This window comes from Anomaloglossus baeobatrachus, chromosome 12 (genome assembly GCF_048569485.1).
Source record: "Anomaloglossus baeobatrachus isolate aAnoBae1 chromosome 12, aAnoBae1.hap1, whole genome shotgun sequence".
Classification (NCBI taxonomy): domain Eukaryota; kingdom Metazoa; phylum Chordata; class Amphibia; order Anura; family Aromobatidae; genus Anomaloglossus; species Anomaloglossus baeobatrachus.
This window is the reverse complement of record NC_134364.1, coordinates 52,795,228-52,821,981: the sequence shown is the minus strand read 5'-3', so window position 1 is coordinate 52,821,981 and position 26,754 is coordinate 52,795,228. Positions and strand designations below refer to the sequence as shown.

The following is a 26,754-nucleotide window of genomic DNA, read 5'->3' as shown; positions in this document are numbered from 1 at the left end:
ATCCACGGGAGGGTGTATAGGCAGAGGGGAGGGGTTACACTTTTTAAAGTGTAATACTTTGTGTGGCCTCCAGAGGCAGAAGCTATACACCCAATTGTCTGGGTCTCCCAATGGAGCGACAAAGAAATATCTTATATTCTAGGTTCTTCAAAGTAGCCACCTTTTGCTTTCATTACTGCTTTGCACACTCTTGGCATTCTCTTGATGAGCTTCAAGAGGTAGTCACCGGAAATGGTCTTCCAACAGTCTTGAAGGAGTTCCCAGAGATGCTTAGCACTTGTTGGCCCTTTTGCCTTCACTCTGCGGTCCAGCTCCCCCCCCAAACCATCTCGATTGGGTTCAGGTCTGGTGACTGTGGAGGCCAGGTCATCTGGCGTAGCATCCCATCACTCTCCTTCTTAGTCAAATAGCCCTTACACAGCCTGGAGGTGTGTTTGGGGTCATTGTCCTGTTGAAAAATAAATGATGGTCCAACTAAACGCAAACCGGATGGAATAGCATGCCGCTGCAAGATGCTGTGGTAGGCATGCTGGTTCTGTATGACTTCAATTTTGAATAAATCCCCAACAGTATCACCAGCAAAGCACCCCCACACCATCACACCTCCTCCATGCTTCACGGTGGGAACCAGCCAGTGGTTGGATCCAAAGATCTCAAATTTGGACTCATTAGACCAAAGCACAGATTTCCACTAGTCTAATGTCCATTTCTTGTGTTCTTCAGCCCCAACAAGTCTCTTCTGCTTGTTGCCTGTCCTTAGCAGTGGTTTCCTAGCAGCTATTTTACCATGAAGTCCTGCTGCACAAAGTCACCTCTCAACAGTTGTTCTAGAGATGAGAAGGTGTGTCCAAACTTTTGGTCTGTACGGTGTATTTATATATATATATATATATATATATATATATACACACATACACACACGCACACACGCACACACACACATATTATATATGAACACAGAAGAAAAACAAGACTCTTCACTATACCTTGGAGGACTGTTTGCGTCCTTTGGAACGATTTCCTTCACTGCCACATCTGCAAAATAAAATCTGTCCTTGTAAAATGACCAAATTTCTATTTTGTCAAGGTTTCACATAATAAATCAATCTATAGATTTTCGTAGTGACTCTACATTATTACACATCAAATCTGAGGTCTGCCTTAGAAATAAGAAGCCATTCTTACTGGTCCTCTTGTGAAGCAACTGTAGAAGCAGAAGGCTCCGGATCGGTGAGATCAATGGTCTCGCAAGGCTTTTCCACAATTTCAACGTCCGAATATTCATCAACTTCACTCTTGATATGAAAGCAAAAACATTGATTTTACGTCTATTATTCCTTTTGTTTAGGGTTGTGCAAAATTTACTAAACACTGGGAGGAGGGGGGGGGGCTTCGCTATACCTTGGATTTTTTCTTGTGCTTTTTGGTATATTTTCTTTTCAGGCCATGTCTGCAAAGAAAGAGAAAACTGACCTGTTAAAATATCACATGTGTTACGGTCGATCATTTCAACTAAAGCGAGGATTCCTGTTGTCTAGGGGTGTGTTCACACTGAATTTTTGGAGCAGCTCTCCTCTCAAAATTTTTCTTGTTTATTCGGTTAGAAAAAAAACAAAAATCCCACCTCAGCCATACTAATGCATTTTTCTGCATATATACAAAGCTACTAATTGCCTAAAAGAGTCTAGTTTATTGCGCAGCAAATTACAAATTTCAAAAGTGATTCTTACTTTTTCTTTTTGAAAGTAACTGGGGAAGCAGACGTCTTCTCAGAAAGCTCCTCCACTATTTCAATATCCAAAGAGTCCTCAGCGTCACTCTAGAAAACAAACATAAAATGAATAAAAAAAAAAAAAAAAGAATTGAAGAGATCATATAATATTTATACCAGGGTAATTTTCTGTTTTTCATTTTTTTTTTACATAAATTTTTATTGCATTTTTCAGAATTATTACAATATGTCTAACATTTGAACAAGAATAAATTCACCTTACCATTTTACCCACCCTTGTCTTAACCCACCCTCTTTTAGTCCCACTTTATCCCCCCCAACATTTTTAATACGCTGAACACCAGGTATAAGTCGCAAAAGAACACACAGCTCCTCTATATTCTGATTCCCGTTTGAAGCCCTATTTCTCTGAAACCCTCGTCTCGCCCTACTGTTGTGTCTCTACTGCGTGTGTATTTTCAGCTTTCCCAATGTGCCTTGCAAGTCTCCCAATAGATACCATTCCGTATTAGTGAAAGGAGATACCACTTTCCGTATTTCTGCAGCTTCATACTGTTGTACTATAAATCTCTTCCATTTTTTAAAAAAGTTTCCCGTTAGTTCGTCCTTATTTCTTTCGGCATCCAACTGTTCAATATTGAGCAGCTTTTTAATCTGATTGACCACCTCCTCCTCTGATGGAACAGATTCCTCGAGCCATCTGCGTAGTAGGGCCTTTTTCCCTATCATAGCAATATTATGAAAGAGTCTTGGAATCGTGGTCCCCGTGTATCTCCTCCTCCTTCCTTTTCTTTAGTCCTGTGGTGGAAAATCCATAACAATGGGTCTAGTTCCATTTCCACTTCCCATACTTTTTCTATAAGTGTCTTCATTTTTCCCCAAAATTTCTGACTTTGTGGGCACTGCCAAATCCCGTGGTATAAGTCCGTTTTCGGCTGTTTACATTTGGGGAAATGTTCTATTTTATTCATCGTCTGCTTGGTAGGGATGTTAAAACCATAAATTGCTCTGTGCATTAATCTAAACTGTGTGTCCCTCCAGCCCTCATTAATCACCTCCTTCCTCATCCTCATCCATCCCTGCTGTATCTTTTCCCCTGCCTCTATCTTTTAGTTGTCGTGCCCATGCTCCCCAGACCTGGTCCGAGTGCAGTGGTACCAGTGCTGTTCTCAGATCTTTGTACAGGGAGGAGATAGTAATCTCCTGTTTATCCTTCATTATAAATTGGTCCATTTCATTCATTACCTGTTCTTTTCTAACATCCCTCAATAGTCCCATTATTCCCTTTTCCACCTGTTTGTATTGTATGATTTGGAATGGGGAAAGCCCGTACCTGTTCACCAACTCCTCAAGGGTCAACCACCTATGTTCCGTTTCATGGAGCAGATCCTTCACCCCACCGATCCCCTTATTTCTCCATTCTAGAAATAGTTTGTTTTCCCACCCTGCTGGGAATTCTGGAAAATTCCAGATATTTAGGTATTTGGAGATTCGCCAGGACAGGTTAAACTTTTTCCTCACTGCTTTCCACGCCCTTATCGTATCCCTACATACCAGGGAGTGCTTAATTTTCCTCGGAATATTGGCCAATGACGTGTGTAATATTGCCCCCAAGTCCCATGGTCTACAGTACCTTCCAATTTTATGTTAGAATAGCTATTTGTCTTCCTCAGCCAGTCTATTACGTGCCTCATCAAGCATGCAAGGTTGTAGCCTCTCACATTTGGCATCTTGATTCCTCCCTTTTCCAGTGGTAGCATTAGTTTTTCCGCCCTAATTCTTGGTCTTTTTCTCTTCCATAGGAAGCTTGTAAATGCTTTATTCAGTCTATTTACATCCGCATGCTTTAATAATATAGTGATAGTCTGCATTGGGTATAACAGCTTCGAGAAACTCATCATTTTTAAGAGGTGGTTTCTACCTAGCAGGGATAGCGGCAGCCCCTCCCACATCTTATACCTAGCAGGGATAGCGGCAGCCCCTCCCACATCTTATACCTAGCAGGGATAGCGGCAGCCCCTCCCACATCTTTAGCTCTCGTTCTATTTTCTGTATCAACGGTTTGAAGTTTAATTCATAAATGGAGGCAGGCTGGCGTCCCATCTGGATCCCCAGGTATTTAAGGTGGGTTTTTGCTATCGGTATCCCACATATGTTATCCCCTATTCCATAGGTTTTCAGGGATGACATGGTTCGCTCATTCAGAAACAGTACTTCACATTTTGTCTTGTTCAATTTAAAACCTGCCATAGACCCAAATCTCTCTATCTGTTGTATTGTTTTTAAAAGGTCATTCTGTGGTCTATTCATGAATAATATGATATCGTCTGCGAATAGAGCTGAATGTACTTTTTCCATTCCAATGTTAATGCCCTCAAAGCAGTCTCCTCCATTGATCAGTTTTGATAATGGCTCAATGGCTAGATTGAAAAAGAGAGGAGACAGCGGGCACCCCTGTCTCGTCCCTTTGGTCAAAGAGAAGGGTCGTGACAAAAATCCGGGTGTCTCCACTCTTGCCTGAGGGTTTGCATATAGTATACCTATAAATGTTCTGAATGCTCCCCTGAAGCCCATATTATCTAGGACTATTTCCAGCCATGGCCACTGCACATTATCAAACGCTTTTTCAGCATCCAACGTGATCATGGCTGGAAATTCCCCTCCTTGTAGATCCCTGTGTCTGCTGGCGTCCATTACTATCATGGCCTTTCTTACGTTTGTCACGGCTGCTCTCCCCTTTACAAACCCCGATTGGGCGGGAGAAATTAACCTTGGTAATACCTCTGCTAATCGATTGGCCATCAATTTGGACACTAGTTTAAGGTCTTGGTTGATTAGTGAGATTGGTCTATAATTCGTTGGATTGTCCAAATTTTTGTCTCCCTTGGGTAAAAGTTTTATATATGCAGTGTTAAGGTGGCTAGACATTCCCGTACCCCCTAACATTTTATTAAACATACGTGTCAGCGTTGGTGATATTTCCTCCTTTAGTACTTTATAGAATTCCCCATTGAACCCGTCAGGCCCCGGTGCTTTATGTATACTCAGTTCTCCTATTGTTGTTTGCACTTCCTCTATTGTGATGTCCGTGTTCAGTCTAGTCAGTTCGTCTTCGGTTATTTGTGTAAGTCCTAATGTCTTTAGCCACTCCCTCCCTCCTTCTCTATTTTCATCCCCTTTACTATATAGTTTGGCATAGTATTCCCCCAAGATCTGGTTGATCTCCTGCGGATTCGTCGATTTGGTCCCATCCTGTCTTGTCATACTAGCTATTAACGTCAACGGTCGTCTTCCCTTTGCCAGGTTAGCCAGCAGTTTACCTGCCTTATTGCCAAATCGGTGCAAGTCAAACTCCTGCTGAGACCTTACTAGTGCTTCTCGTTTTCCTACCCACATGTCAAACTCTTGTTTTGCTTCCTTCCATTCTTCTTTTGCTTTTTGGGATTTGTTTTCTAGGTACCTTGTGTATTTCTCTCTCAAACTAGTGCTTGCCTCCTGGTAATGTTTTTGCGTCTGTTTCCTGATTTTGGCTACATGCCCCATCAGTCTCCCCCTTAATACTACTTTCGCTGTTTCCCAGAATAGCATTGCCTCTTCCTCGTGCCCGCTGTTAGTGCCGCAATATTCCTCCCACCACTCCTTTAATGTTTTAATAAAATCTTTATCTTTGAGTAAGAATGATGGAAATCTCCATATATAATCCGAGCCCCTCTGTATTCTGTCATTTAGGTCTAAGGTCACCGGGCTGTGGTCGGATATAACCATGTTCTCTATGTCTACATCCTTGACCCTGTGCCAGAGTCTTTGGTCTACTAACATAGTCAATCCTTGACCATGCTTCGTGTGGGTGTGAGTAGTGTGTAAATTCACGTTCATATGGGTGTTGCGTTCTCCAACTGTCCTGCAGATTTGTGTCTTCCAGTAATTTGGCCATCAAACCCTTTGTATTCCTACTCTGCCTACCTTGTTCCTTGCCATACCTCCTATCCTCCTCTTTCGAAACTACTGCATTAAAATCTCCCCCCACTATCTTATTTGGGTCTACATCCACTCCCAATTTGTTGGTGATAAAGTCAAAGAAGGCTTTTTGTTCGGTATTAGGGGCGTATATATTGTGTATACTAAACTCTCCCTGCGGGCTAGTTAATTTGATATGTATGTACCTCCCACCATCATCACTGTCTTGGGACACTATTTCGTGAGTAAAGTGTTTGTTTATTAAGATCATTACCCCTGCCTTCCTTCCCTGGGATCCTGACCCGACTACCGCCCCCACCCATAATTTTTGCATACGAAAAAAATCCCCTTTTTGCAGGTGGGTCTCCTGCAGTAGTCCGATATCTACCTTCAGTCTTTTAAGGTGTCGTAATATCATCATGCGCGTATGTGGAGACTTCAAACCTTTTACGTTCCAAGTGACTAATTTAACCATTATCCCAACATCTCGGGACATTTATGTCGCTATATGTTCTAACTTGTGTGTCTTGGCGCCTTTCCCTGGTCTTTTCCCTGCCTTAACTCCGCTGCGTACTGACAACTATGTATTGCCTGGGCACAACCTTGTGTCCTCTTCTTGGCATTAACTATAAACCTGTTGGCTACCCCCCCAACTGCCCTCAGTTTTCTTTCGGTGTTCTTATAGCGTTGCTTTCCCTGAACCCAACTATTCAACCTAAATCTATGGTCAACTAACAACCCCTCAACTGTCCCCCCCTTTACAATCAATCGTCTCGTCACTTCCATTTTTTCTGTGATGCTCCGCAATCCCCTCTCAGCCCCCTAATTAACATTTACATATGGCCTGTCCCCCATTGTTCTGTTATCTAACACACCAGAGCAAGGCCTTCCTGGTCAATAGCCGTGCCAGCATACAATACCCCCTCACTCATTGCCCATATCTATTATTTGTTACCTCTGGTCTCAATTTCACTTCACCTCCCATCAGCATAAGTGACCTGGCTACCAGAAGAGCGATTTATCAGTAGATACTAAAAAGAGAGAAACCCGGTCCCCCATAGATGTTAGGGTCCCCTACAGCCCCGATGGGGCAGGGCACCTTGGTCCATATAGATTGAAGAGGCGAGGGGAACTGAAGAGAAAAGAAAGGAAAAGCCTACAAGAGGGGGGAAAAAAAGGAAGAGGAAGTGGAAAAGGAAGTGGAAAAGGAAGTGGAAGAGGAAGTAGGAAGTGGAAGAGGAAGTGGAAAAGGAAGTAGGAAGTGGAAAAGGAAGTGGAAGTAGGAAGTGGAAAAGGAAGTGGAAGAGGAAGTGGAAAAGGAAGTAGGAAGAGGAAGTGGAAAGGGAAATAGGAAGTGGAAGTAGGAAGTGGAAGAGGAAGTGGAAAAGGAAGTGGAAGAGGAAGTAGCAAGAGGAAGTGGAAAAGGAAGTGGAAGAGGAAGTGGAGGTAGGAAGTTGAAAAGGAAGTGAAAGAGGAAGTGGAAGAGGAAGTGAAAGAGGAAGTAGGAAGTGGAAAAGGAAGTAAAAGAGGAAGTTGTTTTTCATTTTTGTTTGGTCTTCCCCTTCTTCCGAGAGCCATAACTTTTTAAAAACTGATATGAACATATGATGCCTCACGTCGGTACAGGTTCGTAGATACCACACAAGTATACTTTTACTTTCAGCCAAGTGGTGTAAAAAAATTCATTAGTTTGTCCAAAAAAGAATAGCACTTTTGAAGCCATTTTACGAGACCCGTAGCATTCTCATTTTTCGGGATCTGAGGCTCAATGACGGCTTATTTTTTTGCATCTAGAGCTGACATTTTTAATGATACCATTTTTGTGTAGATGCACTCTTAGATTGCCTGTTATTGCATTTTTAAAAAATATTGCGGTGACTAAAAAACATAATTTTGGAGTTTGGCTTTTTTTCCTCGCTACACCGTGTACCGATCAGATTAATTGATTTTATATTTTGATAGATCAGGCATTTCTGAACGCGACGATACCAAATATGTGTATTTTTTTTAACTGTTTTATTTTCAATGAGGCAAAAGGGGGGTGGGTCTGGAATTAAGTTTAATTTTTAATCTTTTTTTTTTTACATTTTTTTTTATTTATTTTACTAGTTCTCCTAGGGGACTTTATCACTGCACAGTCCGATCGCCAGTGCATTTCTGCTGATCAGAGCAGCATTGCTCTAATCAGGAGAAATGCTCATATCCTGTGAGTGCTGGGGCTTTGTCGGCTCTCACAGGAAGTGAGTCATGGCAGCATCAGAAGTCATCAGTTGACCCCATGCTGCCATGATAACCCATTGTGAATGAGTCTCCTGGGGCCGCCGATGGCAGCGGGAAACGGTATGTTCCCCTTTAAATCACACTATGAGTGTTTAACAGTGCAATCCAAAGTGTTAACAGGTACGGGTGGCTCTATGATCCACCTGCGCCTGTTAGCCACACGTCTGCTGATCAGATCAGTAGACATGTGCATGTAATACCGCGGGCTTGCCGGAGGGAGGTGACCAAGGACGTATCAGTACGTTCTTGATAGTAAGGCCTAAGACACACAGCATGAAAATCGGTGCGAGTGGAATGCGATAAAACATCGCATTCCCCTCGGACCAATATTAGCCTATGTGTCAGCAACTATGAGCAATTATTTTCTCAGCTGTAATCGGACCGAAAAAACAATCGTAGCATGCTGCGACTGTAATGCGTTCCTGGCTTCTCTCGCACCCATTCAAGTCTATGGGGCAAGAGAAAAATCGCACTGCACTCGCATTACACCGGTGTAATGCGAGTGCAGAGCGAGAATGGCAATAGCCGGCAATGGAGGAGAGAGGGAAATAAATTTCTCCCACTCCTCCACAGCGCCTGCCCGCCCCTCCGCAGAGCCGGCCCGGCCCTCCTGAGTGCCGGCCCGCTCCCCGCAGCTGAGGTCCGATCACATGATCGGACCTCAGTCGCAGTGACACTCGGCTCCCGCTCTTCTGTCAGCGTGAGCCAAGTGTCATGCGAGGATCGCACTAGTCCCCCGTGTGGCTCCGGCCTAAAGGGGCTAATATCACTTTTATAAATGGATGGTGGCTCGGTTAACCAATAGGTATCTAATGTGTACGGGCACCTTAAAAGGGCACCTGTCACGCTAATTCATACTACCAAAATAGCAGGCAGCGTGAATCAGAGCCTGAATGCACAATTGCAGGCTGGTATATTTTTCTCTAAAAATGCTCCAGTGTTTCAGAGAAAAACAGTTAAAAGATCCGGCTGTTGGACCATAACCAGAGACGAGAACAGTCCTACTTTACCTCCGGGCGTCTGCTCCAAGCGCCGCTAGAGGTAATTCATAAATCTCTCTCATAGTGAAAGACCAGTCAATCATTTGCATTAGGGCTTGGAAAAGGAGTTTCCCAGTGCCACTGCAAGTGATTAACCGGTCTAGCAGCGCTGGGAACAACTGGCCAAGGGTGCCGACGGTTTGGTCCCGGGCCATATGTTCTAACTATATTTTTTCTGAAGCACTGGAGCGTTCAACAGAAGTATATACCAGGCTGGAAGGCACCAATGTATATATGATGTGACTTATGTTGGCCTAAGCTCCAATACTAAAAAAGTGGCCCACCTATTCTTCGGCATAGAGGGGGAAAAAAAAGTTAACTGTAACATGAGTTTTTCCAGTGAAATGCAAAATAGTTCGGCGCAGTATGAGCAGAGCTCATTGGTAGAACAGAGATACTGAAAATAATGCAAAATATCAGGTGGAGTTAAATACAATGTACACAGGTAGCAGATAATGTGCAGAAAAAAACTACTCACTTCAACTTCAATTTGCAGGCTGGGCCGAGTGTTTCTGCTGCCAATTATATCTTGTTTGATATGAGGATCCCTTCGTCGACTATCACTGTTCTGTTTATGCGAGGATGATGCAGACACTTGTGACTTTGTTGAGCTTTGATTCATTGAGAATTCTGCTTTTTCCCCAGATTTATATTGCATATTTTGCTCTACCTGTTCTGGGTCAGATACCGATACTGAAGTCACAGGACTCTTGTTCCCAATTTCCACTTGACTACTTGTATTTTTTTCTGCAGGGCTTTGTCGATTGTCATCTTCATCGGCTGGACCTTGGGCAGCTTTCTTAGTTTCTTTAAATAAGTCTTCGTCTGAAGTAAGGCATTCATCAGTAGAATCAGTACTGGCTTGGGACTGTTCATTCACTTGCTGGCCGTCGTGGCATTGCTCGGCTTTAGCTTGAGTTACAGATTTGATTTCTTCTTTCGGAGAACTTTGTGCCTCAGCTTCATTCTCATTATTTACAATTTCTGATGTAGGTTGCCCTTCACTCTCTTTGACGGATTCCTTATCGTTTGGTTCCCCAGATAGTTGAGGACTTAATGATAAATCGGAACGTTTCTTATCTTGTTTATCTGGATCACAAGCAGATTCTGACGGATTACCTGTTGGTGTAATGGTCGGTTTTGCAGCCGCACTGACAGGGCTGCAATTCTGCAATAAAGGTGGTGGTGGTGGAGGTAAGATATTTGCCAAGGAAAGACCTGATTGATAGGGCGCAATATTAGATGTAATGACGGTGTGTCCATTACCACTGTAAGATAGAATTTGTGGAAAATTAACAGATGCCTCGCAGTTACTTTTAGACGGGGAGGTGTTGTTCCCTGCAGTCGTTCCAAGCTGAGAAAGCACGGGCAGATTTTGTGAAAGGATTGTCACTCCAGATTTATTTGGGCTGATCTTGGAAGGAGAGACAACAGGCACAGTGGTCGGAGAAGAGGTGGTGGAAACGGTAGTTGTGGTGGCTGCAGCTTCAGGTTTTGTTAGAAGAGGAAGGCGGACACTCAAGACACCACCTGAGGAAGTGGACACAAGAAGGAACACTAGTTTTACACCATCAGGCCAATTAAGAATTTAATCTGAAAAGGAAGTGGTCATGTAAAAAACAAAGAAAAAAAAAGAGGATTTTGGGTACTCACCACAAAGTCTTTTTCTTTGCGCCATCATTGAAGGACACACAACTAAGGCTGCTTTCACACCTCCGGTTTTAGCAGAGCCGGCCAATCCGGCTCTAAAACCTATGCAACAGATGCGGCGACAAAACCGCATCCTTTGCATAAGTTTTTTACATGCGGCCTGTCCGGTTTTTGCCGCTTGCGGCAGGCTACTGAGCAGGCGCAGTGGAAAAAACCGCATGCGGCGGCCGGATGCGGTGTTTGCCGCAGGACGCCGCATGCGGCGTCCATAGGCATGCATTGCAAATCGCGCCGCATCAGCCGGATGCAGCGCGATGAGTTTTTTTTTGCCGGACAAAAAAACGTGCCAAGCAACGTTCCATCCGGCCGCCACATCGGCTAAATCTGCCGCATGCGGCAAAAACCGGACCGAACGCAAGCCCATGTGGCACAATACGGCACTAATGTAAGTCTATGCAAAAAAAAACGCAATGGGCGGCAAAAAAAAAAACGGTTGCGGTTTTTCGGCAAAGCACCGGATTGTGCCGCACAGGAAAAAACGGATGTGTGAAAGCAGACTAAGCCTGACACTATGCAAAATAAGTTTATCTCCTCCCTGCTAGTATACACCCACTAACTGGCATGGAGATAATTAGTGAGAAAGCAGTAAGAGAAGCAAAAGTAAGGTAAGAAGATAATGAAGAAACGTTGTTAAACAGCAGAATATATAACAACATGATACAAGGGCATGTCCTGTGACCTCCAATGAAAGCTTCAAGAAAGAGATTTTACGGCGAGTACCCAATCTTCTTTTGCTATTGCTTCATTGGAAGACACAGGAGACCATAAGACGTCCTAAAGCATTGAAAAGGGTGGGCACAGAATAGTATCCTCAAGTCTGATGTCAGACCACAGCGGCCTGTAGGACCCTTCTGCCAAGGTTCGCATCCGACCAAGCATAGGTGTGAACCCTGTAGAATGTTGTGAAATGTATGAATGGAAGACCAGATAACAGCCTTGCATAACTGTGAGCCAGAAGACTGGTGACAGATAGTCCAGGAGGCCCCCACCATGAGAGTGGAGTGAACTGTGACCTTAACTGGACGAGCTCTGTCCTTGTATCCGGTAAGCTGCCAAAATGGAAGACCGGATCAAACAGGCAATCGTTGATCTGGATGCGGGAAGTCCTCTGAAAAGACTGTCTGGAATCACTAAGAGAGAGACTGCTCACCTGAAGGAAGCCGTTGTAGCGATGTAGAGGTGAAGTGCTCTTACGAGGTCCAGCTTATGAAACAACCGTTCCCGAGGGTGAACAGGAGATGGACAGAACAAAGGGAGCACAGTTTCTTCGTCAAGGTGAAAAGAAACCACCTTAGGGAGAAAGGATGGAGCTGTGACCCGACGGAAGACCAGATAGAGGGAGTGGCATGAGAGGGCCAAGAGTTAGGACACTTGCCTGATCAAAGCAATGGCTACAAAGAAGTCAACCTTCCAGGAGAGGAAGGAAAGGGAAACTTCTCGTAGTAGTTCAAAGGGGACCTGTGAAGGATGTGTAGAATGAGATGGACGTTCCAAGGCTGTACCAGAGAACGGTAAGAAGGCACAGAATCTGCAACCCCTTGAAGGAAAGTCTTCACTTGAGAACTAGACGAAAGGATTCTTTGAAAAGAGAATGGAAAGGGCCGAGACCTGACTCTTGAGAAAGCGAAGGACTAGGCCACATTCAAGACATGACTGCAAAAAGTACGGCAGGGAAGGTAAGGGTAGGACCATGGGAGTGGTCTGGTTGGTTTCATATCACTGGAAGAAGCTCTTCCATGTGCAATGGTGTACACGAGAGGAAGACAGGTTCCTCACCTTAATCATTGTGTGGATGACCTGATCGGAGAGAGCAGAGGATCGCTAAACTGCAGCTTCAATAGCCATGACGTTAAATTGAAAAACTGAGAATTCTAGTGGAAGAGAGGACCCTGGGAAAAGAGATCTTGAAGGTCTGGGAGTCTTCACAGGATGTTCTCGAGGAGGTGGACCTAACTCTGCATACCAAGGTCTTCTGGGCCAACCGGGGCCATGAGTAAGACAGGCATCCCTATACCTTGATCTCTTTCATCAGCCTGGGAATCAGCGGTAAAGGAGATATGGAAAGGAGAATTGGGAGCAAGAAATTGCCAGTGTCAGAGTCACTCGCTGAAGATCTGGACACAAACTGGGGAACGTTTTGATTTAATCTTGATCTATCAGATCCACATCAGGAGTCCACCCTCTGAGGCAGATTTGGTGAAAGCAAAATGGGTTTAGAGATCGTTCTCAAGCGGCAATGACCCCACAGCTGAGAAAGTCGGCGGGCAAGGTTGTCCACTGCGGGAAAATGATTTACTGAGATTTCTGGTAAATTCAGTTTGGCCCAGGACAGGGTCTGAGAAACCTCTGACATTACTGGCAAGCTTACAGTTCCTCTTTGGTGATGTATACCATGTCTGTGATGTTGTTGGCCTGGAAGGAAATTGGACAAATCAGCAGCGATAATCTTCTATGTACTTCTTGATCAGTGTGAGGAAGTACTACTGGCCGGTCCAGGGAGTGAGTGTACTTGTCCCATCTTGATGGGAGAAAAAAGGTGAAAAGGGCAGAGTGTGGAACTGAGTGAATAGGACTGCTTCCATTGTGGCTGCCATCGTGCCCACAACACTCATGTAGAATCGGAGAGAGTATGGAGAGGGATTTCTGAGAGAATAGATTCCTTTTAGAAGGGCAGAGTAGTTTTGTCTTAGGCTATGTGCGCACTAGGCGTTTTTTTCACGCTGCGTTTTTATGTGCGTTTTTGTCTAAAAAACGCACCCGCGGCTAAAAAAACGCGGCAAAAACGCATGCGTTTTTGCCGCGATTTGGTGCGTTTTTTGCTGCGTTTTTACTCACTGCGTTTTTAATCAGTGCACAATGCCATTAAAGATTGTTGATGAAAAAAAAAAAAGGTCTGATGTCATTTCCTTCTTCAAAATGTTCATTGTATGCAGGAGAGCAGACAGCTGCAGAACTAGTGTATGCAGGAGAGCAGACAGCAGCTGCAGAACTACAAGTCTCAGCATCCTCCATTCACTAGTGTATGCAGGAGAGCAGACAGCAGCTGCAGAACTACAAGTCTCAGCATCCTCCATTCACTAGTGTATGCAGGAGAGCAGACAGCAGCTGCAGAACTACAAGTCTCAGCATCCTCCATTCACTAGTGTATGCAGGAGAGCAGACAGCAGCTGCAGAACTACAAGTCTCAGCATCCTCCATTCACTAGTGTATGCAGGAGAGCAGACAGCAGCTGCAGAACTACAAGTCTCAGCATCCTCCATTCACTAGTGTATGCAGGAGAGCAGACAGAAGCTGCAGAACTACAAGGCTCAGCATCCTCCTTCCAGGACTGTATGCAGTTTTTTGCCCAAAAAGAAAAAAAAAATGACATGGGCTTCGCCATATTTTTGTATGCTAGCCGGGTACAGCAGGCAGGTACGGGCTGCCCCCAACCCCCAGCTGCCTATTTGTACCCGGCTGGGAGCCAAAAATATAGAGAAGCCCTTTTTTTTTAATTATTTCATGAAATAATTAAAAAAAAAAAAAATGACGTGGGCTTCGCCTAATTTTTGAGTCCAGCCGGGTACAACTAGGCAGCTGGGAATTGGAATCCACAGTGCAGGGTGCCCATGCTTTCTGGGCACCCCCACTGCGAATTGCAGTCCGCAGCCACCCCAGAAAATGGCGCTTTCATAGAAGCGCCATCTTCTGGCGCTGTATCCAACTCTTCCAGCTGCCCTGAAGCCGGGTGGCTAGCCAGGTAATAATGGAGTTAGGGCTAGCTGTATATTATCAGCTAGCCCTAAGCCCGAAATTCATGGTGTCACGCCAATATTAGACATGGCCACCATGAATTTCTAGTACAGATAAAAAAAAACCACAACACACAGAAAAATATTTTTATTAGAAATAAAACACAACACAATTAGTGACTCCATCTTTATTGAAATAAACCCCCCCTCCGCAGTAATCCTGGGTCAGGGTCCCGCGCCGTCCAATCAGGATCCAATATCATCTGATCGGTTTGCTGGAAGGCAGAGCAATCTGATGATGTGTCAGGATCAAGTGCCTGAATCCCATCACACATCAGCTGATTGTATAAAAGCCGATTATACAATCAGCTGATGCATCAGTAGAAAAAAAAAAAAAAAATAATACTCACTTATGTGCTGTGGTGATTACCGGCAGCTCCTGGAGCGATCGATTGGACAGGAGTCTGATCCTATACGATCGCTGCCGGAGCTGCCGGTAATCAGCTGATGAAGTCCCCTGACGGCAGGATCAGCTGATAGCCGGCCGGGCGCGAAAAAGCCGGCGACACCGCGATCAGCTGATGCGTCATGTGACTGCATCAGGTGATCCACCGCCAGGTCCTGCAAGCAAGGTCCTGCCCCGGGGAGACTGCACACAGCCAGAGCGGCGGGACCGGGAGGAGCTGGGAGCGGGCATGGCACCGGGACCCTGCGGACAGGTGAGTATATGACATTTTTTTTTTTTTTCTACTGTTCACTTTGGTTTTCGCCGCTGCCTCCACCTCCCGCCCAGACATGGCGCCGCACGGAGCTGACATGCACAGGACGGGAGGTGGACGCGGCGGTGACGGTACCGGGAGGATTCCTGCTTCTGTGTTTACCAACAGAAGGAATCCTCTTCCTGTACACGTCACTGTAGTACCCACCCCTTGCGTTTATAGCTGCGTTTTTAGTCATAGAAACGCGGCTATATGCGTTATTCATTGCGTTTTTAACATCTCATTGAATTCAATGAGTGAAAAACGCAGTGGAAAACGCAGAAATAATTGACATGCTGCGTTTTTGTGGTCACCACAAAAACGCAGCTAAAAAAAAAACGCTGTGTGAGGACAGCACTTCTGAAAACCCATTGACATTGCTGGGGAAGCAATGTCACTGCGTTTTCAGCACAAATACGCGGTAAAAAACGCCGCTAAAAACGCGGCAAAAACGCCTAGTGCGCACATAGCCTTAGAGTAAAAAGATTCTTGCGCATGCGGTTTTCGGACAGCATTTCCTGGAAAACATGCATTGAGTCGGGATCAAAGATGATTTCGCTCTGTTGATGATCTAGGCAAGGCGAAAGAATGTCCAAGGTGATCTGCAAACTCTTGCGACATCATGAGGGAGAATGTGCTTTGATTATGATGTCGTCCTTAAGGGATGACGAGAATGCCTCTGGTTCGAAGAATGCCCATGACGGCTGCCATTATCTTTGTGAAACCATGGGTGCTGTGGATAAGCCAAATGGCAGTGTAGTGAATTAAATGTGGGCATCCTGTATTGTGAAACTCAGAAATATCTGGTAGGATGGAAAGATGGGCATCTGCATATAGGCATCCTTGAGGTCTATTGAACATAGAAACTCCTTGGGCTCCATGGAGGCTATCACTGAACGAAGAGACTCCATTCTGAAGTGGCAGAGACGGATGCTTCTGTTCATCCTATCTTGGACTTCATCAAATTGTTGAACTTACCAATCTTTGGGGCCACAAACAGATCTAAATAGAAACAGTATGCTCTACTACAGTCATGGCCAAAAGTTTTGAGAATGCTACAAATAAAGAGAATTTTGTTTACTTACCGTAAATTCTTTTTCTTATAGTTCCGTATTGGGAGACCCAGACCATGGGTGTTTAGCTTCTGCCTCCGGAGGACACACAAAGTACTACACTTAAAAGTGTAGCTCCTCCCTCTGAGCTTATACACCCCCTGATGAGCAGACTCAGCCAGTTTAGTGCAAAAGCTGAAGGAGAATAGCCACCCACAAGTAAAACAGAGCAAGAACCGGAACAACCGGAGACTCTGTCCACGACAACAGCCGGTGATAACACGCGGAACAAGAAATTGCCAACAGGCAACAGGGAGGGAGCTGGGTCTCCCAATACGGAACTATAAGAAAAAGAATTTACGGTAAGTAAACAAAATTCTCTTTTTCTTTATCGTTCCTTTGGGAGACCCAGGCCATGGGACGTCTCAAAGCTGTCCCTGGGTGGGAAATAAACAGAAAACCTAAGAAGTAGGCAGAACCTAACTTCACAAATGGGCGACAGCCGCCTGAAGGATGAGTCTGCCCAAGCTCGCATCTGCCGACGCATGAGCATGCACTTGGTAGTGCTTTGAAAAGGTATGCAGGCTAGTCCAAGTGGCAGCCTGGAAAAAACGGGTTTATTGCCGCGCTAAAAACCACGAGCATGGATAAGTCAAATTATTCTCTTTATTTAGATCATTCCTACGCGTTTCCGAGGCTCATCTGCCTCCTTCCTCAGGGAAAAAGAATCTTACAGACAGAGAGGATTTATCCTTATGAAGCAGCAAACAGAGAAAAAAAAAAAATGTGAAAGCAACCAATCATGACATCATCATTACATATGTTCCTGAGCGATGACTCATTGCCTCGTGGAATAAGGCTATGTCATAACATATACAACACAAGTTTCAAAAAAATTTTTTTCGCATAAGAGGCAATAAACAATAATAAAGGACAAAGAGAAAATGAATAAACATGAACAAAAAATTCTTATTTGAATATGCGCTTGTCTGTTTCATTTTTAGAAAAATAGTCTTTGAGTGTATATGAAAAGAGGGAGAAGTTTTTAGTTTTTATTTGTGATTATTTGTTTTTTTTTTCTCTGTTTGCTGCTTCATAAGGATAAATCCTCTCTGTCTGTAAGATTCTTTTTCCCTGAGGAAGGAGGCAGATGAGCCTCGGAAACGCGTAGGAATGATCTAAATAAAGAGAATAATTTGACTTATACATGCTCGTGGTTTTTAGTGCGGCAATAAACCCGTTTTCTCCAGTCCTTCATATTCAAAATCTGCTCTATAACGGGGCCGCTGCAGAACCACCCAAGCGCTCATCCATACTAACAAAGGGGTTGTGACTGGCACAACCCGGCCAGGTGAGTGCACTGTTTTTATCCTCTTTCACTCTGTAAACCGGGTAAAACCCTATTGCGCCTTTCTTGTCTCCCCCATTACAGCAAGTGGCAGCCTGACAGACTTGTTGAGCCGTAGCCTGATGCCTGAAAGCCCAAGAGGCACCGACAGCTCTGGTCGAGTGTGCCTTGATCCCCGGCGGGGGAGGCACCTGAGAACACTGGTAGGCGTCCGAAATGGTCGACCTAATCCAACGGGCTAAGGTCGGCTTAGAAGCAGAGAGGCCCTTGCGCCGACCTGTGGTTAGCACAAAAAGAGAAGTGCAGATAGATCCGGAGAGCACGCACCAGATCCAGAGTATGCAGCGCTTTTTCAAAGCGATGAACAGGGGCCGGACAGAAGGAAGGTAGGGTAATGTCCTGGTTAAGGTGGAAAGGAGAGACCACCTTAGGAAGAAAGTCCGGAGTCGGACGGAGAACCACCTTGTCTTGATTAGTGTTTTGTAAAAGTGTGCAGACTCGACCAGGTAGCCGCCTGGCACACCTGCTGAGCCGTAGCCTGGTGCCGCAATGCCCAGGACGCATCTACGGCTCTGGTAGAATGGGCTTTCATCCCTGAAGGAATCGGAAGCCCAGACGAACGGTAGGCTTCAAAAATCGGTTCCTTGATCCACCTAGCCAAGGTTGACTTGGAAGCCTGCGACCCCTTACGCTGGCCAGCGACGAGGACAAAGAGCGCATCAGAACGGCGCAGGGGCGCCGTGCGAGCAATGTAGAGCCTGAGTGCTCTCACGAGATCTAACAAGTGCAAATCCTTTTCACATTGGTGAACTGGATGAGGGCAAAAAGAAGATAAGGAGATATCCTGATTGAGATGAAACGGGGATACCACCTTAGGGAGAAATTCCGGGACCGGACGCAGAACCACCTTATCCTGGTGAAACACCAGGAAGGGGGCTTTGCATGACAGTGCTGCTAGCTCAGACACTCTCCTAAGTGATGTGACTGCCACTAGGAAGGCCACCTTCTGCGAAAGGCGAGATACAGAGACATCCCGCATCGGCTCGAAAGGTGGCTTCTGAAGAGCCGTCAGCACCCTGTTAAGATCCCAGGGTTCTAGCGGACGCTTGTAAGGTGGGACTATGTGGCAAACCCCCTGCAGGAACGTGCGGACCTGCGGAAGCCTGGCTAGACGCTTTTGAAAAAACACGGAAAGCGCCGATACTTGTCCCTTGAGAGAGCCGAGAGACAAGCCCTTGTCCATTCCGGATTGAAGGAAAGAAAGAAAAGTGGGCAAGGCAAACGGCCAGGGAGTAAAACCCTGATCAGAGCACCAGGATAAGAAGATCCTCCAAGTCCTGTGATAGATCTTGGCGGACGTTGGTTTCCTGGCCTGTCTCATGGTGGCAATGACATTTTGAGATAACCCTGAGGACGCTAGGAGCCAGGACTCAATGGCCACACAGTCAGGTTGAGGGCCGCAGAATTCAGATGGAAAAATGGCCCTTGAGACAGCAAGTCTGGTCGGTCTGGGAGTGCCCACGGTTGACCCACCGTGAGGTGCAACAGATCCGGGTACCACGATCTCCTCGGCCAGTCTGGAGCGACGAGGATGGCGCGGCGGCAGTCGGACCTGATCTTGCGTAACACTCTGGGCAGCAGTGCCAGAGGAGGAAATACATAAGGCAGTCGAAACTGCGACCAGTCCTGAACTAACGCGTCTGCCGCCAGAGCTCTGTGATCCTTGGACCGAGCCATGAATGCCGGGACTTTGTTGTTGTGCCGAGACGCCATTAGATTGACGTCCGGCGTTCCCCAGCGGCAACAGATCTCTAGAAACACGTCCGGGTGAAGAGACCATTCCCCTGCGTCCATGCCCTGGCAACTGAGAAAATCTGCTTCCCAGTTTTCTACGCCCGGGATGTGAACTGCGGAGATGGTGGAGGCTGTGGCTTCCGCCCACAGCAGAATCCGCCGAACTTCTCGGAAGGCTTGACGACTGCGGGTGCCGCCCTGGTGGTTGATGTACGCAACCGCCGTGGCGTTGTCCGACTGTATTCGGATCTGCCTGCCCTCCAGCCACCGCTGGAACGCCTTTAGGGCTAGATACACTGCCCTTATCTCCAGAACATTGATCTGAAGGGAGGACTCTGTCGGAGTCCAGGTTCCCTGAGCCCTGTGGTGGAGGAAGACCGCTCCCCACCCTGACAGACTCGCGTCCGTCGTGACCACAGCCCAGGATGGGGGCAGGAAAGATTTTCCTTTCGACAAAGAAGTGGGAAGAAGCCACCACTGAAGGGAGGTTTTGGCTGTCCGTGACAGGGAAACGTTCCTGTCTAGGGACGTCGACCTCCTATCCCATTTGCGGAGGATATCCCATTGAAGTGGACGCAGATGAAACTGCGCAAACGGAACTGCCTCCATTGCTGCCACCATCTTCCCTAGGAAGTGCATAAGGCGTCTCAAGGAATGTGACTGACCCCGAAGAAGAGATTGCACCCCTGTCTGTAGTGAACGCTGTTTGTCCAGCGGGAGCTTCACTATCGCTGAAAGGGTATGAAACTCCATCCCGAGGTAAGTCAGCGATTGGGTCGGTGTCAAATTTGACTTTGGGAAATTGATGATCCACCCGAACCTCTGGAGAGTCTCCAGAGCAATGGTCAGGCTGTGTTGGCATGCCACCCTGGAGGGTGCCTTGACTAGAAGATCGTCTAAGTAAGGGATCACCGAGTGGCCCTGAGAGTGTAGGACCGCCACCACTGCTGCCATGACCTTGGTGAAGACCCGTGGGGCTGTCGCCAGGCCGAATGGCAGTGCCACGAACTGAAGGTGTTCGTCCCTGATGGCGAAACGCAGAAAGCGTTGATGCTCGGGTGCGATCGGCACATGGAGATAAGCATCCTTGATGTCGATTGATGCTAGGAAGTCTCCTTGTGACATCGAGGCGATGACCGAGCGGAGAGATTCCATCCGAAACCTTCTGGTGCTCACATGCTTGTTGAGCAGTTTGAGGTCTAGAACGGGACGGAATGATCCGTCCTTTTTTGGCACCACGAACAAGTTGGAGTAGAAGCCGTGACCATGTTCCTGAGGAGGAACGGGAATCACCACTCCTTCTGCCTTCAGAGTGTTCACCGCCTGAAAAAGTGCATCGGCTCGCTCGGGGGGCGGAGATGTTCTGAAGAAACGAGTCGGAGGACGAGAACAGAGCTCTATCCTGTAACCGTGAGACAGAATGTCTCTCACCCATCGGTCTTGGACATGTGGCCACCAGGCGTCGCAAAAGCGGGAGAGCCTGCCACCGACCGAGTATGCGGTTTGGGGAGGCCGAAAGTCATGAAGAGGCCGCCTTGGGGGCGGTTCCTCCGGCGGTCTTTTTAGGACGTGACTTAGACCGCCATGCAGAAGAGTTCCTCTGGCCCTTCTGTGACCTGTTGGACGTGGAGGAATGGGACCTGGCTGAGGGCCGAAAGGACTGAAACCTCGGTTGAATCTTTCGCTGCTGAGGTCTGTTTGGTTTAGACTGGGGTAAGGACGAGTCCTTTCCCTTGGATTGCTTAATAATTTCGTCCAATTGCTCGCCAAACAAGCGGTCGCCAGAAAATGGCAAACCGGTTAAGAACTTCTTGGAAGCAGAGTCTGCCTTCCATTCGCGTAGCCACATGGCCCTGCGGACTGCCACCGAATTGGCGGATGCTACCGCTGTACGGCTCGCAGAGTCCAGGACGGCGTTCATGGCGTAGGACGAAAAAGCCGACGCCTGAGAAGTCAAAGACACAACCTGCGGAGTAGAGGTACGTGTGACCGCATTAATCTCAGACAGACAAGCTGAGATAGCTTGGAGCGCCCACACGGCTGCGAATGCTGGAGCAAAGGACGCGCCTATGGCTTCATAGATGGATTTCATCATGAGCTCTATTTGCCTGTCAGTGGCATCCTTGAGCGATGAGCCATCTGCCACTGAAACTACGGATCTAGCCGCCAGCCTAGAGACTGAAGGATCCACTTTGGGACACTGAGCCCAACCCTTAACTAAGTCAGGGGGGAAGGGGTAACGTGTGTCATTAAGGCGCTTAGTAAAGCGCTTGTCCGGACATGCTCTGTGCTTCTGGACAGCATCCCTGAAGTTAGAGTGATCGAAAAAAGCACTCCGTGTACGTTTGGGAAACCTAAACTGGTGTTTCTCCTGCTGTGAAGCCGACTCCTCTATAGGTGGAGTTGGAGGAGAAAGTTCTAGCACCTGGTTGATGGACGCTATAAGGTCATTTACAATGGCGTCCCCTTCAGGTGTATCAAGATTGAGAGCACCGTCAGGATCAGAGCCCTGAGCTGCAACCTCCGCCTCATCCTCCAGAGAGTCCTCATGCTGAGACCCAGAGCAGCGTGATGAAGCGGAGGAAGGTCCCCAGCGAGCCCGCTTAGCCGGTCTGGGACTGCGGTCCGAGTCGGAGTCCTCACCGTGGGACCTATGTGTCACCTCAGGAGCAGTTTGCTGCGCCAACCGAGGGGGGCCTGGGGGCGATGCACGCACAGTGCCCTGTGTCTGTGTTACCGGTCTGGACTGCAAGGCTTCTAGTATCTTAGCAGACCATTTGTCCATAGACTGAGCCATGGATTGTGAAAGCGACTCAGAGAGTTTCTCAGCCAAAACTGCAAACTCTGTCCCTGCCACCTGGACAGTGGAAGCCGGTGGTTCTACCTGAGCCGAGGGTCCCACCAGTGCCTGAGGCTCCGGCTGAGTGAGTGCCACAGGGGCCGAGCATTGCACACAATGAGGGTAGGTGGAACCTGCAGGTAACATAGCCGCACAAGAGGTACAGGTTGCAAAATAACCCTTGCTCTTTGCGGACGACATGCTGTTGTCTCCTCTTAGAGTAATCAGGAGGGTATATAGCCAAAGGTCAATAATGCGGCCGAACCAAGAAAATGTATACAAAATATATATATATATATATATATATATATATATATATATATATATATATATATATATATATATATATATATATATACACACTTCGGCACCCAGGGGGGCCAGCACCTGGAAACCGGTGCGGCTTACCGACCGCTCAAGCGGTAGTGTGTCCACCAGATTCCCTGCCTGGGCCTCCCAGCACTACAGAGCTCGTTCTGTATTCCTCCACCTGCAGAAGTGAAATAACAATGGCTGCAGAGCGTTCTCAGAGGAGGAGGGGGCCGTGGGCGTACCTCATAAAGTGCGGGAATCTGGTGCCCCACAGTGCTCAGTGAGGGGGGAGGAGGATACCAAAGTATGCTCCAGCCCTCACAGCCGACGTGCAGTCGAGCGTCCCGCCCTTACCCCTGACTGGCAGGCCCGGGGGCGGGAGTTACGAAACTAGGCCGCAGAAGCCGGGGACTAAAGTTAATAAAGCGCCCGGCAAACAAGCGCGGTCGGCGCGGTAGTTCCGGTGTAACACAAACACAGCAGCCGCTGCAGCGTCTGTTACACAGGCGCTCCCTGCGCCGTCCCTAAGGGGACACAGAGTACCTCTTAGAAGCAGGGCCTGTCCCTGATGATCTCCAGTCTCCTGTCCGTCAGATTCCCTCAGGGGCTGCGGAGGGAGCCCGGTCCCAGTGCCTGGTGACCGGTTAGGATCCCACTTCTCCCAGAGCCCCTAAGGGATGGGGAAGGAAAACGGCATGTGGCTCCAGCCTTTGTACCCGCAATGGGTACCTCAACCTTAACAGCACCGCCGACCTCAGTGGGGTGAGAAGGGAGCATGCCGGGGGCCATGTGAGGGGCCCTCTTTTCTTCCATCCGATAAAATCAGCAGCTGCTGCTGACTAAAATGTGGAGCTTGCGTGAATGTGTGCCTCCTTCAACACAAATCATAAAACTGATGGGCCCGTGATGCACGGGAGGGTGTATAGCAGAGGAGAGGGGTTACACTTTTTAAAGTGTAATTACTTTGTGTGGCCTCCGGAGGCAGAAGCTATACACCCAATTGTCTGGGTCTCCCAATGGAGCGACAAAGAAATAAAAAATATGTAAACAAAGATTGCAGCTCAGTCAACAATCTATCGCATCATGAAGAACTTCAAGGAGAGAGCTTCCATTGTTGCCAAAAAGGCTCCAGGGCGCACAAGAAGGACCAGCAAACGCCAGGACCGTATCTTAAAACTGTTTCAGCTGCGGGACCGGACTACCAGCAGTGCCGAGCTAGCTCAGCAATGGCAGCAGGCTGGTGTGAGTGCTTCTGCAGGCACTGTGAGGCGGAGACTGCTTGAGCAAGACCTGGTTTCAAGGAGGGCAGCAAAGAAGCCACTTCTCTCCAGAAAAAACATCAGGGACCGACTGATATTCTGCAAAAGGTACAGGGAGTGGACTGCTGAGGACTGGGGTAAAGTCATTTTCTCAGATGAATCCCCTTTTCGATTGTTTGGGACATCTGGAAAACAGCTTATTAGGAGAAGAAGAGGTGAGCGCTACCACCAGTCTTGTCTTATGCCAACTGTTAAGCATCCTGAAACGATTCATGTGTGGGGTTGCTGCTCAGCCAAGGGAATCGGCTCACTCACAGTCTTGCCTAAAAACATAGCCATGAATAAAGAATGGTACCAGAATGTCCTCCAAGAGCAACTTCTCCCAACTGTCCAAGAGCAGTTTGGCGCCCAACAATGCCTTTTCCAGCATGATGGAGCACCTTGCCATAAAGCAAAGATGATCACTAAATGGCTCATGGAACAAATCATAAGAGATTTTGGGTCCATGGCCTGGAAACTCCCCAGATCTTAATCCCATTGAGAACTTGTGGGCAATCATCAAGAGACGGGTGGACAAACAAAAACCAATAAATTCTGGCAAAATGCAAGCATTGGTTATGCAAGAATGGACAGCTATCAGTCAGGATTTGGTCCAGAAGTTGATTGAGAGCATGCCTAGGAGAATTACCGAGGTCCTGAAGAAGGGTCAACACTGCAAATATTGACTTGCTGCATTAAATCATTCTAACTGTCAATATAACCTTTTGGTACTCATAATATGATTGCAATTATATTTCTGTATGTGATGTAAACATCAGACAAACACAATTAAAATCCAGAGGGCAACAGATCATGTGAAAAAATAAATTTTGGTGTCATTCTCAAAACTTTTGGCCATGACTGTAGAGGACAATGAAGATGTGAGAGACCTGGAAGAACTAGTGTGAGCTCACTTCTTGCATCTCTTATGTGATCTACCAAGTCGGAGTTCAGGAACCAGGAAGTCCGACTTGCCCTGTGAAGTGAGCAGGACTCCAGTGGCGGTGGCTGGATTAGGTAGCCGTTCCATGACCGAAAACAAGGCCTGGAATACCTTGGTTAGGTCGGCAACCAACTGGGAAGGGGATGGGGTGCATTCTCACTGCAGGCAGTGAGAGGCTTCTGTGGGGGTGGCACGGAGGTCACACTACAGTTTAATCAGAGGGCCAAGGTCTGATCAGAAGGAAACTTCTTGTGGCAAGAGTGAAGAGCCAAAGAGTGATATTGAGATTCCCAGTGTTCAGGCATAGAATAGAGGGAAATGGCAGAGAGGGAGAGATACTAAGGAAGGAGCTGCCCCTAGTTGGTAGAACTTACACACCTTCAGCAGACTGGATCCTTGTAGAGCTGCGGAAACTATGGTTTTGGGGCGGGAGAGGACTGCAGGAGCTTGGGAGGAGTCTTGCGTACTGGAAGGAGACAGAGGCTACAGACACAGAGAAGCCAACATGGATAGGAAAATAGCACTGAGCAGGAGGTGTTGTGGGCGCCGAAAAAGGAGGCTTGACAATGAAGGTTGAACAAGGATATTGCATGCCAAGCGGGAAAAAGGAATTAGGAAAGGCTGGGTATAGTGGGCAGGGAGAGAAGGCGTGGCTGACTGGCGGGGACCGCTGGAGTGAGACATGGTGAAGCAGGGGGCTAAATTAGAGAACTTGGCTGAAATGGAGAACCAAAGAATGTATTTGGAAACTTAAAGGGAAAAAATAGGGAGGAAAAAATTAGAACCTCAGTTACATCTTAGAATAAATAAAAGAGGAAGACTACTTTCAGGATTATGATTGTAATTATGAACAAAAATCCTCTTTTTTTGGGGGAGGGATATGGAGCCTCACATAGCCTTGGACCTGGGGAAGGGAGTGCCTGTCCTAAAGGACTCGGAATCCATGTTCGAACTACACTTGAGGAAGTCAGTCACCGGGAGGTTGGAAGGTACCGAATTAGTCTTCCCTCCCTGCTCATCAGGCTCTAGGGGGTGAGCGGTCAGGGCTATGGAGGCAAGGACCGACCGCCGAGGACCCCTAAACACTCGATGTCTTAGGGGGTTAGAATCCGGCCGGACAGACAAAAGAGACAACAGTAGTGATGCAACCCCACTCTGTGTTTGCATTCTCTAAGTGGGATGACAGAGTGTCCACTCTGTTGCCCAATCAAACAGAATCTGAAAGAAGATGGGAAATCACTAATAACACACACACACACACACACACACACACACACACACAAAATTTAAGGTAGAAACAGGGCTGAGAGGAGCCCTGTGCCTGCCTCCTACTGGCACCAAGCTAAAACTGATTTGCGCAGTGTAAGTTGGTAGGAGGTGTATACTAGTGGGGGGAGCCAACATTTTTTGCCTAGTGTCAGCCTCCTACTGGAAGCATTGTCTCCTGTGTCCCAAAATAAGCTGATCGCATGTTCTCTGTTAACCTGCAGATATCGGTTTAATAAGTTTAATAAGTGTTCTGAAGCCGTGCAGCCGCCGCACTGAGATCCCCGCTGCTGGGAGGAAATTAAAATTTATTCCTCTGGCTTTCAGTCGTACGGGCGCGGCTGCCGGAATTTCAGTCACTGCTTAGTACATAGTGAGTGACAGCTGTAACTACGCCGGCCACTGACTGACAGCCTGCTCTACAGAACATCAGTACAGAGCCAGATGTCAGTCAATACTGGAGCGCAGTTCCAGCTGAAGCTCACTATGTATTGAGTAAAGTCTAAATCCATATCGGCATGTTTTTGCTATGTAGTCTGACAGCAGCATGATGTAGGGGCTGAGACCCCGATTCCAGCGATGTGTCACTTAGTTTACAGGATGCAGCAGTTGTTTTACAGTCTTCTCTTCTGCAGATCAAGCTGTGCTCTGAATAACCACATCTACCCCACTAATTGGCAGCTTCCTGTGTACA

At 47.1% G+C, this 26,754-nt stretch overlaps 1 protein-coding gene across 5 annotated transcripts in view; it reads right to left on the bottom strand.

The window, feature by feature from the left end:
• The window catches only part of MGA (MAX dimerization protein MGA), a 259,036-nt gene that overhangs the window by 73,764 nt on the left and 158,518 nt on the right, over positions 1-26,754 (bottom strand). For all 5 annotated transcript variants that reach the window (XM_075331070.1, XM_075331069.1, XM_075331073.1 and 2 more), the window contains exons 17-21: positions 9,488-10,539; positions 1,731-1,819; positions 1,402-1,450; positions 1,186-1,295; positions 987-1,035 (exon numbers count right to left, since the gene is read on the bottom strand). In XM_075331070.1, coding sequence (XP_075187185.1) covers positions 987-1,035; positions 1,186-1,295; positions 1,402-1,450; positions 1,731-1,819; positions 9,488-10,539 — 1,349 coding nt within the window. The remainder of the gene's footprint in view (positions 1-986; positions 1,036-1,185; positions 1,296-1,401; positions 1,451-1,730; positions 1,820-9,487; positions 10,540-26,754) is intronic.